General features: G+C 36.0%; 1 protein-coding gene across 1 annotated transcript; it reads left to right on the top strand.

The window, feature by feature from the left end:
* Positions 1–490: 490 nt before the first annotated feature.
* Positions 491–12,443, top strand: LOC109011663 (chaperone protein dnaJ 13). Its single transcript, XM_018992952.2, has 13 exons — positions 491–777; positions 2,013–2,299; positions 2,642–2,839; positions 2,923–3,037; positions 3,418–3,504; positions 6,827–6,915; positions 7,356–7,440; positions 8,226–8,279; positions 8,535–8,615; positions 9,643–9,720; positions 10,621–10,860; positions 11,966–12,073; positions 12,160–12,443. Exons 1-13 carry the CDS (start codon positions 634–636, stop codon positions 12,214–12,216), a joined length of 1,623 nt encoding a protein of 540 aa, XP_018848497.1. The 5' UTR covers positions 491–633; the 3' UTR covers positions 12,217–12,443.
* The last annotated feature ends 723 nt before the right edge of the window (positions 12,444–13,166 follow it).

Here is a 13,166-nt window from a genome sequence, read left to right as displayed (position 1 = left end):
TATATATAGTCGCGAAATACGCAAGCGCTTTAAAAAAGTGTGAAATTTACTACTAAAAAATAATTTTCTTTTCATGTGATATGTATTTATTCATTTTTTTTAAAATGATTGCGCGGCGCTTGCACGCAACTATCATTTTATCTTTTTTAAATGGAATTATGTATGCAGAGTGCTTCTGATATATTAAATTGAAGAGTTTCACTGAGTAAATTTACGGGTACGGGGAGAAAATGCAAGTAAAACATTGATTGAATCAATTCAGGATGAAGCCTGGGCCTGAAGTCATGGATATGGGCTTAGATAAAGCCCATCACTGAAAACCCAACAATGCACTTGGAAATGGTGCGCGTCATAATTCGTTCCACAAAGGCTCAAGCCCACGTTCCCTTTCGACTTGTTTTGTTCGTTTGTCTCGCGTAAACGACAAGAGATTATCTAAATAAAGGAGAAAACGGCGAGTACCCGGGCGCCTAGTGATCAATGCTTATACGACAGACAAGAGTTCCTCTTCTCCGCGGTGACTTCCAAGTACCCCGATAAAAACCCCCAAAAGCCCACCGTTTTCCTGTTTGGGCAAAACCCTCTGCGAAACCCTGGAACATAGGAGTTCAAGAGAAAGAGATACGGAGAGGCATGAAGGAAGAAGACGCGGGCCCACCCAATAGGGAACTGTACGCACTGCTTCACTTGTCACCGGAAGCTTCCGACGAAGAAATCCGGAAGGCTTATCGCCAATGGGCTCAAATCTATCACCCTGACAAGTACCAAGCCCCCCATGTGTGTTTCGTGCCATTTCTTGCCCCCTTTTATTTTCTCGCGTGAACTATTTGTCCTGGACTAGTTAATCCCTCTGTTCTCATTTTTCCTTTTATTCTGTAAAACCCTGAAAGGCTTGAAACGAATATTTGCTTTAATGGGCGGGAAACTAAGATTCTAGATTTTGGAGTCATTTTGATTGTATTGTTTTCTTTATAAGTATTTTGATTGCATTGTTATGGAACAAATTTGTTGTGATTTTAGTGGTTTAAATGAAATGTTGGGCCTAATAGTTGATATAGTATGCATTCTTTCGGTGAAAGTTTGTGTTTGTGGCTAAGATGAATGGGGTTACACTTTAAGTGTACAATTTATAAAACTTAATCGTTATTGTCTTGTTCAAGACATTATTGGTGTTCATTGTTCAAGGTTGGGGGAATTGGCTGAAACTGTTGACTTTTGTGCTCGTTAGTTTTGAAATGATGCTAAGAAGAAGTATAGTTAGGTGGATTTTTATTGAATCTATAGAAGCCGCCAGATAGGCAGCAATCCATTGATGTTATTTTCTTGATGACTTCAACCTGGCTAGAATATGTTTCAATTAGAAATCTGATTTTACATCTGATGCCAGCTAGAGTATGGTTTCAATGATTTAATTATGAACTTACCTTATGCTCAAGGTCAATTTAGGAGGACTCTATTTGTACAATATCAGGTCGATGTTGGTGTGCAGTTTTTTTGTATGTCAAAAATATCATTTATCTATTGATAAAAAAAATCATATATCACCATATCTCTGTTGTTGATGGTTTCTGTTGCATCACATCACATCCTCTATATTGGTAGTACTTGAAGTCTAAAAACAGTATGTGTTCTGTCAGCCTGTTGGTCATCATGTGTGAAAGCTTTAGTGTGTTAGCATAAAGGTAAATTAAAATACATACAAAAAGCTCGAGTTTTTTAGGCACGAAATGCTCCTGCAGTATGTTCATTTTTACAAATGAGATGATTGTTATGGAATGGAGAGATCACCTATTGTTTTCCCATTATTTAGAGTTCACGTCTTACTTCACTAGCTAGTTTTAACAGGGGCAATCACCTTTTGCAATGAAGTGGTGGTTGGGGAAGGGGGGGGGGGGGGGGAGTTTGTATGTCTGATCAGTTAGAGTTTGTGGTTTTGTTTTATAATAGTTCAAGATTTTGACTTCCCTGAAAGCGAGCAATTGACAAAGTTTTAATTCGACACTCGCATTCAGATGAAAGATATTGCTACAGAGAACTTTCAACGGATATGTGAAGCATATGAAATTTTATCAGATGTAACTAAAAGACAAATTTATGATATCTATGGTATGGAAGGCCTGACTTCTGGTTTGGAGCTTGGTCCGAAGCTGAATAAGGTAGAAGAGCTAAAGGAAGAACTTGAAAGGTTACGGCGAAGAAAAGAAGAAGAAAAGATTTTTGCACACTTCCGCCCTTCTGGGACAATTCTAGCGAAAATCTCTTTGCCACACCTTCTACATGGTGATCGTATCATGCAAGGGTAAGTTCGTTCTAAGAAGTACAATGCTCCCTATGACCCTTATTTTTTTCACAAGCTTGAAATTTGTGCTACTATCGATCATGACCATTCAGGCCTCTCTCTCTCTCTCTCTCTCTCTCTCACACACACACACACACACAAAGAGGTTTTGTTTTTATTCTGTCGGAAAAATTCCTCCCACAATGATTATCTCTTGAGGCTTGTGATTTCATTAGCTATAGTAAATAACATGTTTTCTTGATATCTAAAAGCATTTAATCTTATGCATGTTAACTGTTAAGCTTTTCAGAAAGTTTCACTGTTTCGATTTTGGGCTTTTTTCATTATATGCCTAAATGTCAGAATGGCTATGGCAAGTGAAGTGGAGTCTCAGCTATCAAAACGCAATGCCATATCAATTGGTGGAAATTTGGCAGTCAATGGGAATTCTGGAGGTGGAGTTGCTACTGGTGTGTTCAGGCATCAGATATCTCCAGTTTCTTCTGTTCAATTTATGGCTTCAGCTGGTTTACGGTCACTAATTGGGGTGGAAACATCTCGGTAGGGCGTGTGCTTATGTATGCCATTTGAATTTTTCAGTAGGTTTAATGGTTTTACCACCTTTTTATTGTTTCTTTGTTCAGTCAGCTGTCTTTGCACTCAACTGCAACAATGGGCATTGTAATGTCTTTGAAAGATGGTTCATTGAATCTTTCCAATTCCTGGACCCGCCAACTGTCTGAAACGGCAACTGGAAATGTATGCTTCCTTTTTGTCTCAAATTTACTCATTTCCTTTTGCCGCCCTTAACATACTATATGACTAATATGGATTATTACTATTTTGAAGAGATCATATCATGTTGGTTAGGGTATATACATTTTTTTGCAATCTGTATTATCAATTATGTGGGGATTCTTGAATTGTCTTGTAAGAAGGCATATTTTTTATGGGGGAAAACAGGTTAATGAAAAGTAAGTTATCCAGCAAAATCTTGGCAATGCTATATAAATCTGTGATTGACAGAGGCGATTTTGGAGGCTGGAAAAGTTAATGTTTGATTCTTGCTTTTATATTTACTTGGTTGTGGCGGCTAACATCTTTTGAATGTATTTTGTCCTTAACTTTCTCTTTCACAGATACAGCTTGCTTTAGGTCCAGAGTCATCTATTGAAGTTGGATGGAAGATGAAAGATGTGAAAAGGTCGGCAGCCGGCGGACTGAAGGTACATCTCTGTTTCTTGTTGTTTGAGCATGTTAATATTTTATTCCCAGGAAATCTCACGATACTTCCCGAAGAAGACAATACTTTGAAGACAAAAAAATGTTATATTAACAGTTTCTGTAACTGTAGAAATTCCATATACAAGTTTAGAGGAGATGTACAAACTCCATCATTTTAATTTTCCATTGTCCATTTATTAAGTGTCTATTGTTCTACTAATAATAAAAAAAATTAAGCGTCTCTATTGTTGTAAAATAGAGACTTCTCAATCCTTTTTTACCCTTTTTCTTCAAGTACTTTATCTTTCGAGTTTAATGGACAATGTGTTTGTTGACATATGATTCATGGCTAAGCTGAGCTATTCTTAACCCATTTCACTGCCATTTATATTCTGAAATTAGGAATTATTCATAGTTGGGTGGAAAGCATGCAAATTTCGTCACTTAATAGTTGTGCTGCTATTTAGACTCGCCCATGACTTCAGCTGTGCTCCAATTATTCCCCTTAGAGTACCTGTGGACTCTTGAAAAGTAAGAACTTTCATGTTCTACATCTAGAGAAGACAAAATACTACGTGGATGGTGTTAATGATTTTTCATTCTCTATATTCAGTGGAGGAGAGGGTGAGATGGATATGTAATGCAACAATAAGGAAGAAAGTTTTTGGTAGAAATCATAGATAGTCATATATATAGTGTTTGTGACGAGGAATATAGTGGCTATTCATGTGACAGAAGGTGAGTGAAGCAAGTAGCTTGTATGTGGAACTTTGTGACTAAATTTAAGAGGGGTGATTGGAATTGTGAGAAAATGATAGCTGGTAGAGATGGAGGTTATGGAAATAGTAGCCGTTATTAATTTCCCTTTGGGAAAAGACGTTTGATTGTGTTAATTGAGATTTCCTTCTATATCTACTGGGTAGATGTGGGTTTGAAGAAAGGTGGAGGTCTTGGATCAGCTGGCGTATATCCATGGTAAGGTTCTCTGTGTTGATCAATGGCAGCCCAGAGGGTTTCTTCCCAAACTCTTGTGGTTTGAGACAAGGGGATTCGTTATCTCTTTTACTTTTTATTATTGTTATGGAGGCACTAAGCAGGATGATCTCGGCTTTAGTGACTAATGGGTTTGTTAATGGCTTCCAGATTGGATCGCCGAATAGGGGTATTACTACTATTTCTCATTTGCTGTTTGCAGACGATACGCTTATTATGTGTGAGGCCGATCAAGACCAGTTGAGAACTGTGAAGGCGCTGCTGCTTTGTTTTGAAGCAGTGTCTAGTTTAAAAGTGAATTATGATAAATCCGAGTTTGTGCCGATTGAATAAGTTTAGCATATAAGGGAGTTGGCTGGCACAATGGGTTGCAAGATTGCGTCTCTTCCTATGACTTATCTGGGACTACCGCTGGGTATAGCTTTGAGGGCGCCCTCGATTTGGGATACAATGATTGAAAAAGTATAGAGGAAATTGGCAGAGTGGAAGAGAATGTACTTGTCGAAAGGGGGCCGGGTTACGTTAATCAAAAGTACACTTTCTAATCTACCCACCCATTTCTTATCCTTATTCCCTATACCGGCAAGCGTGGCAGGTCGACTTGAGAAGCTACAAAGAGATTTTATGTTGGGGGGCTTAGGAGAAGAGTTTAAATTCTATCTAGTCAAGTGGGAGATGGTGTGTCGTCCTATTTCTAATGGTGGTTTGGGTATTAGAAATTTGAGATTGTTCAATTGGGCGTTACTTGACAAATGGTTGTGGCGATATATCAAGGAACCAGAAGCCTAATGTAAGACTGTGATCGAGAACAAATATGGTGATTTAGTGGAGGGATGGTGTACTAGAGAAGTTAGAGGGGCCTCTGGAATGGGGCTATGGAAACATATTAGAAGAGGGTGGGAGTTCTTCCATCATCACACTAGATTGTAGTTGGGTACAGGCTCCAAGATTAGATTTTGGAAGGATGCTTGGTGTAGCAACAGTGCTTTACAAGATTTGTTTCCTACACTTTTCTTGATCGCAAGTGCCAAAGATGCCACAGTGGCAGAGGTTATGGAAGTCTCAAGAAGAGCATTCACTTGAACATCAATTTCAACCGGACGGCACAGGATTGGGGGATGGGGAGTTTTGTAGATTTTTATAGTCTCTTGTATTCTTGTCGTCCAAATATCCAGCATGAAGATGATTTGTGGTAGAGTCCTGCAAGGGAATGTGTGTTCACTGTTCGTTCCTTTTATAAGGTCCTCACACAAGTTCCTGAGATACAGTTTTCCTGGAGAAGGTTTTGGCGTCATAAGGCTCCTCCCAAAGCTTCTTTCTTTGTGTGGACAACGTCCTTAAGCAAGATTCTCACTACGGATAATCTGAGAAAGAGGAAGATAATCTTTGCAGACTGATGTTGCATGTGTAAAAGAGGGGGTGAGTCGGTAAATCATTTACTTTTACATTGCGAGGTAGCCAGGACTCTATGGGATGAGGTGTTTAAAAGAATGGACCTAGCGTGGGTTATGCTGAAAATCGTGTTGGATTTATTGACTTGCTGGACCTCAATTCAAGGTGTGCGACTGATCAAAGCAGTTTGGAAGATGGTCCCTATTTGTATTATGTGGTGCTTGTGGCAGGAGCGCAATGAGAGGACTTTTGAAGACAGAGAGATCTATGGCGGAGCTAAAAATTTTATTTTTTAGGACTCTTTGTACTTGGGCCATTGCTATGGACTTTAATGGCATGGACCTTCATGACTTCTTAGTTTCTAATGCACCTACATAAATAGGGCATATTTGATGTTGTAATTGACAGTTATTGGATTAATAAATAATTGTTTTACTTATAAAAAAAGAAAATTAATTATCCTTTGAAGGAACATGCGCTATTATTTATATTTAATATATGAACTTATTCGGAATTATATGAGACTTGATGATATATGAGATCGGGATTTTGAAGCAAGGAAAATGATAGCTGTGATCGGGATTTTGAAGGAACATTATATGAGACTTGATGATATTTCCTTTTGAGCATGGAGTATAGTCAGGAGGGACCCTTCGCACTGCCAATATCTTCTCTATGTAGACATGGACAAAAGAATCAATTTAAAAACTGTCAACTTGTTGGCCTTAAATGTATGACACAACTGGACCCTTATACATGGATAGGCGAGGGAGTGAATGGTCTATGGCATAAGAACATAATAATATGATTTGTAACTATACATGCTCAATATGCTCCCCCCACTTCTTTCTTTAGTTTCTCGTTCCTTCTCTTTTGTTCAAATATCTGTGGTAATTATATCCAAAGTGTCCAAATTTCTGCTGCTTTCATCTGCTACAGTTTGGTACAAGTTCATTTGAGGCATCAGCTCATTATAGCCATTGGTTTTCCTCAAAGTCCCATGGCCGTATTTCGGGAAAAGTCGGAAGGTATTTGCTTAAAATCTGTCTCGTTACTGATAATGTTAAAGTAGTGCTTGCCTTTTTATTGAATAAAGAATTCTCTTCTCAAATTTCTTGTCTTTCATTATTTAATTTTTTCCACTTTAAATATATATATACAGGCTCAATTTAGTGTGAGTTCCTGTGAAGCCGACAATTTTAAGCAGAATATACTGTCTAGCAAATATTCTTTGGGGTTTACCATACACTTCAAATGCTTTTATGACAGCCATTAATTGTAGTTATTTGTTGACACACTAAATATTATATTTTCTGACACTGATTTGCCTTTTCATAATTTTTTAGAACTTTTTTGTATATACCTGTCTATAGTTCACAGTATATTTCAGCTAATTGAGAAGGTGTTAGCAAATGGATTCATTTATGCCTTGATGTAATAAGCTAGTGACTAGAGACAATTGTTGTAGCTCGACTCTTGAGGTTGAAGTTGGTGGTGGAAGGAAATTATCTAATTTCAGCACCGTCCGCATGTTGTATTCAATAGGAATTCAGGTAAATGCAGCTATCTAGGCAGAAAATGCATTGAGCAATTATTCATTGGTACCTATCTGTATTTTTGCTTTTATGTTGTAAAAATGTGTGGTTTTAAGGAAGCCATGAGAACTATGCATGTGGTTGCTTGGATGTATAGAATAATTTCCAGAAATATCATGCAAGTAATATTGGGTATTGGTCCATCATAATTTTTCTCAAGTGGATGCTTATTTGTATGTCTACAAAGAATATAATATCCTAGGCCATAAGCTTTGATTCAAAACGTTGGTATTGTCTTGGTTCATCTTTCCATTTTTGGGGCTTTGAGGCTGACTAAGGAGTTTGGTCACGGAGAACCAACTGTCCATTGTGGAATTACCTACTAAATTTGGGGACTTTTTTGGTAAACCATGATGTTTCGTGGTCTTCAGACCAAATGACTACTGCTTTCCTCATAAGAAGGTTTGAGGATTAGATAATAGGTTCAATATTGTATGGATAGTATTTAGGTGTTTTCTAGCTTGTATTTAGGTGTTTTCTCTGGTATACTTCTTGTGTACTTGGGCTATGCCTAACTTGATAATAAAATTCTCTTATTAATTATAAAAAAAAAAAAAAATTGTATGGATAGTAACTTATAAAGAAATATTGTATAAATAGTATTATTTATTCATCACACAAAAGAAAAGAACAGAAATCTTGATGCTCTAGGCCATTTTATTTGACTGCTGTTGGTGGAGCACGTGCTATTTGTAAGTTAAGTATGTTTGTCAGCTTAATGCTCTTTTTTCCTTTGCTTGCAGGGTATATTTTGGAGATTTGAATTGCATCGTAGTGGCCAAAAGCTAATTATTCCCGTTAAGCATATCTTCTTCCTCACTTATTTCCCTTAAAATGAACTTACATATTTCTTCCTTTTTTGTTAGTGACTTAAGGTTTAATACATGATGCCACATGTGTTTTATAGTCTTACCGATCAAAAAGATATTTCTTCCTTTTTGCTCATACGATTTTTTGAACTGTACTGGATTCTAGAAATGAGATAGAATAGAACTAAATACCGTTAAAACCTCTTGGGTTCTAATCTTTGGTTGATGGGCTATATCTTGCAGATTTTGATCTCGACACATTTGAATCCAATGTTTGCAACTGGAGCATTTGTACTTCCGACATCCGTTTACTTTTTGCTCAAGGTTATTGCATTTTGCAAACTCTATTGTTTTTCTTTTTCTTCATGTCAAATAAGTTAGAACTATTAATAGGAGTCTAACAGAAAGGATTGGCTTATTAATTATGCTCCAGGAAACCTGTGAAAGTTAATTTACACTCTTTTAAACTGGGCCCAGTTTTGAAATTTATAAGGTTTAACAGTAAGCGATAGTTCAGAACTTGAATATGCTCAGTCCCTGAACATACAATTGAGAAAAATTATTTTTGTATAAAAATAAAGAAGAGTAATTTTACCACTGCGTGCAGGTATTTCATGATAAAGAGACAATAGTTTGTAAGTCCTGGATTTCTCATCTAGTTGAAAGGACTTATGGCTTACATTGTTGAGTTACCTTTGATTCTGTGGTGTACGTTATAGTTTTTTTTATGGATAAGTGAGTAGCTTTGAGGGGAGAAGGGAAGAAGAGAGGGGGGAGGGGGGCCACTTGTGTTGACCCTCGGGGTCATGTTGTTATGGAACAGATACTATTAGATGCAAATATGTTTGCGCTAGAGTCCTAGATATGCAATGTGATTTATTAAATCTATATTTAGCTGACTGGAAAACCTTTTATTTATGTTGAATTATTATATATTTCTGATCCATGACCTGTAGGCATTAGTTTGCTTTGTCATTTGCATTTTTTTTTTTTTAAGTGAACTTTTTTATGTGCATATCGTGGCTGAACTTTTTTATTTTTGAAAACAAAACCTTGTCTATCTACTCTGCTATACAAGCAGTTTTCTACATTCAAAATTTACAGCATTTAGTTATCTATTAATATGGTTTACATGACTTTGTGAAAGGTTAGTGATGGTCACTAGTTACAACTTATTTTAGATTTATTTGTGGAGTTCTAGAGAAACCAGTTATTGTTTTATATGTTGCAAGTAACCATACCTAGAATTTGTGAATGGGTGGGAAGATGGAAGCTTTACATGAATAAATTGTTTAACTAACCACATCTGTGTATTTTCTGTGTTTATTCTGTGTCCTTTGCCTGCTTGCAGAAACTCATTATAAAACCATATTACCGTAGAAGAGAGAAACAGAAGGCTTTAGAGAATATGGAAAAAACTTCTTCAAAGGTATGGGTCACTTATGTCCCTAGTTTAGTCGTGGTTTATGAACTTGTGGCCACATTATGAACCTGTGGACACTCTATTATTGTGTGTCTAGATACAACTCTTTTCTATTAGTTTCCTTTTGAAAGTTCTTGTGAAAATAAATTTTTTATATATACATGTATACACATGGTGCTAAAGTGGAGTCAACTACCAAATCGCCTCTTCTACCTCCTCAGAAACAACTCTCCTAACCACATGCATTCTTAACAATTGAACTGGAAAAATTTTCCCTGAAAGAACTAGACTCCACAGGGAATTGGTAGCTGCATTACCTTGGTCCCTTATACCATTTCTTGTCACCCTAGGTGCCAAAGCTAAAAAAAGTTCATTCCCTCCCTTTCATGTGGTCAAAGATATGCCAAGCCATAGACACAAGGAAATTCCTCTCTCCCTTTTGAAGTTTTAAGATGCTAGTAATATAGGATCATGGATAGATGGTGAACGACCATTCTGTCGTGTAACCACGAAATACATGGTGGATCATCGAAAAATATAGGAAGTACAAAATTAATATTAGTGTTGCACAGATATAATTGACACAAATCCTTCTATGCGTCATCACATCTGTCTAGTTATAATGGTGGTCTTGACGCTGGGTGTAATGTGGAAAGTCTCCATAGCACTTGGTTAACAAGGCTTATGAAGGGCATAATAATAACAGAGGATTTTTGAATGAAAGCGTTCTTTGTTCTTAATTAAGTAGGTTTTTGAATGTCTGCAAATGTTAAGCTTTTTGAGTTTGTATATTGTTTTTTCACATGTTTTCACATTTGATTGTAGAGGGTGTATTTCCCTTCTTTTTCTCTTTATCCTTGTTCAAAAATGTTGGAGTACCTGTATTTTATTCCCTGTTATGTGTAGGTTCTAGAGGCAAGGGCAGCAGCAGAGAAAGCTCAGCAATTACTACAAAATGTGGCCAACAGGAAAAGAAATAGGCAACTTGAAACAAATGGATTGGTTATTACTCGAGCATCATATGGAAACCTTACTGCTTTGGGTAGAAAAGATGAGTCAAGTGAAACTCATGATGACTTGACATCACAAGTCCTGGATGTCACACTACCTCTAAATTTCCTGGTTAATGATTCTGGACAACTCAAGGTATTTGTTTCTTCTGATTTGTAATTCAATACACAAATTAATTGGTCACGTTAGAAATACTTTAAAAAGTTAGTGCACGACCTTTATTAAGGAGTGTAACTTGGGACTGTCCACATGACTAACAAGTATCAAGCCAAATAAGCATTTTGCTATAATCCCTATAAATTACCACAGGTCACCATCAGCTCAGCAATTAAATCCTATAATTGCCTTGCATAACCACAGTAAATGTATTTATGTTTCTGAATTGGGCTAATGTAAGATAGTAATATTGATAAAAATTACTAGGTAACAACTATTAGTTACTGGTACCCAGGAATTTGTTGACCCCTTCTCCCTCTCTCATTAGGCGTACTCAAAAGTATACTTCCTGTGTACTGTGATAATGTGTGCTTTTTCTTGATTATTAATAAAATTCATCTTGTAAAAAAAACCTCCAATTTCTAACCTTGAAGATTAATCTTGTTCTTGAAGAGTAGCTAAAGTATGAATTTTGATAGCTTCTTAAAAGCTTGGGAAAGTTCAATCTTCATCCTTGAACTGAGGTATTTTATACTTTGCACTCCGAACTACCAAAATTGACACATTGCACTCTTAAGCTAGCAAAAAGTTATAATGTGTAACCGTTCATATGGATATAGGCAACGCTGTGAAAATTGGATCAAAATCTCAATTTTTGGAAGTTAGAGGGTTCAATGTGTTAGTTTTGATGGTTGAGGGTGCAAAGTATAAAACACCTTATAGTTCGAGGGGGAAACTTTGTCTTCCACTAAAAAGTTTTTGTAGACTATTGATCAGGATTCCCTATAATTTATAGATCCAAACACCTTTTACAATTCGAAAAGAGATAGACATAGCATGTGACTCTACTGCATTTAATGCTGGGTTTCACATTTCCCATAGGTAGCATTTGATGCAATGGGGTCCACATGCTATTTCTATCTCTCGAAATTATAGGGAATCTCAATTCGTAGACTACACCAAATTTTGATGGCCTAGCAATACAGCATGCAAGTCCATTTTAACCTGGTATGCATTTGACTCTGTACTCTAGAGATTCATAGTTTTTGTATTTCTTGATTTGTCGTTACATCTGTTGGTGAAGCTTCATGAGGGTGTGAAGAAGTCGGGCATCATGGGCTTTTGTGATCCATGTCCTGGAGAACTTAAAAAGCTACATCTGGAGTATACTTACAGAGGGGAGAGATATGAGGTACTACCATTTCTCTTTTGTTGTAACTAAGAAGATGTGGATGAAGAATAAATTCTGTATTGGCTAACTTTTAATTTGTGAATCAGGTGGTGGTGGGTGACTATGAGGAGTTGCTAATACCACAGGAAGCGCACAGGATCTAAATTATATCTTTTATACTCGAGCCTTTGTTACCTTTCGCAATTTTGCTTGCTTCACATGCCTGAGGTACCCCCAACTAGATTGTGACCCTTTTTTTTTTTTTTTTTTCCATTACAGTGATTTTGTTGTAATTTCCAATTTGTGTCTAATAAGGGCGTTGAATAATAATTATGAAAAAAAAATCACTGATCTCTCATGGTGAAATTTAGTTCACTTTTTCTTTATCTTCGTTTTTGGTCTGATGACTGGTCCACAAAATAGTAGGGGCTCACTCTTGACTCTTTAATCATCCTCATTCTCATTACAAGGGGCATTCATTCGCAGTATTTTTTTTTTTAATTTTTCGTTTTGGTGGAAAAGGAATATCCATGTTTGGATAACAAGGTATTCTCGTATATTTATCAGATATTCTCTTTCCAAACATCACTTAAATATAAATTATTTTTTAATTTTTAATTTTCAACTTTTTCACTTGATCATTATTCAATACAAGATCCAATACAATTTTTCCATACTTCCAAATAACAAAAAACAATAATTTTTTCAAATTTCAAAACAAAAAGAATGATATATTTTTATTCAAATTTTTTTCTCCTTTTTCAAAATCTAATAAAATATATTAATTTAAACAATTTCACTATTGTTTACAAACTATTCTAAGTTTCCGAACAACCACAATTTTTTAATATCATTTTTGAAAAAAAATTTTGAATATAATTTTTTTTTTTAATTTGAAAAAAAAAAAAGTGTTTTGTTAGGTTAGGAAATGTATATTGGGTTTTATGTTTAAATAATTGTTAGATGAAAAATTAAAACTTTGAAATTACAAAGTATTTTATGTTAAGAGGAATGTTTGAGATTAAAATTATGATAAATTTTGAGAATATATAAGAATATCTTGTTATTCAAACGCCTTCGTCATTCTCAAGCCTAATCACGCTAGAGAGAAGGC

The sequence above is a fragment of the Juglans regia genome, chromosome 2, assembly GCF_001411555.2.
Source record: "Juglans regia cultivar Chandler chromosome 2, Walnut 2.0, whole genome shotgun sequence".
NCBI classification, from domain to species: Eukaryota; Viridiplantae; Streptophyta; class Magnoliopsida; order Fagales; family Juglandaceae; genus Juglans; species Juglans regia.
This window is presented reverse-complemented; position numbering and strand designations above follow the sequence as displayed.

Bases quoted from the DNA above. Each gene is read 5' to 3' on its own strand.
- LOC109011663 (XM_018992952.2), top strand. From the start codon at position 634: ATGAAGGAAGAAGACGCGGGCCCACCCAATAGGGAACTGTACGCACTG. The intron at 778-2,012 runs GTGTGTTTCGTG...ACTCGCATTCAG, and splicing joins ACAAGTACCAAGCCCCCCAT to ATGAAAGATATTGCTACAGA. The intron at 2,840-2,922 runs GTAGGGCGTGTG...TTCTTTGTTCAG, and splicing joins ATTGGGGTGGAAACATCTCG to TCAGCTGTCTTTGCACTCAA.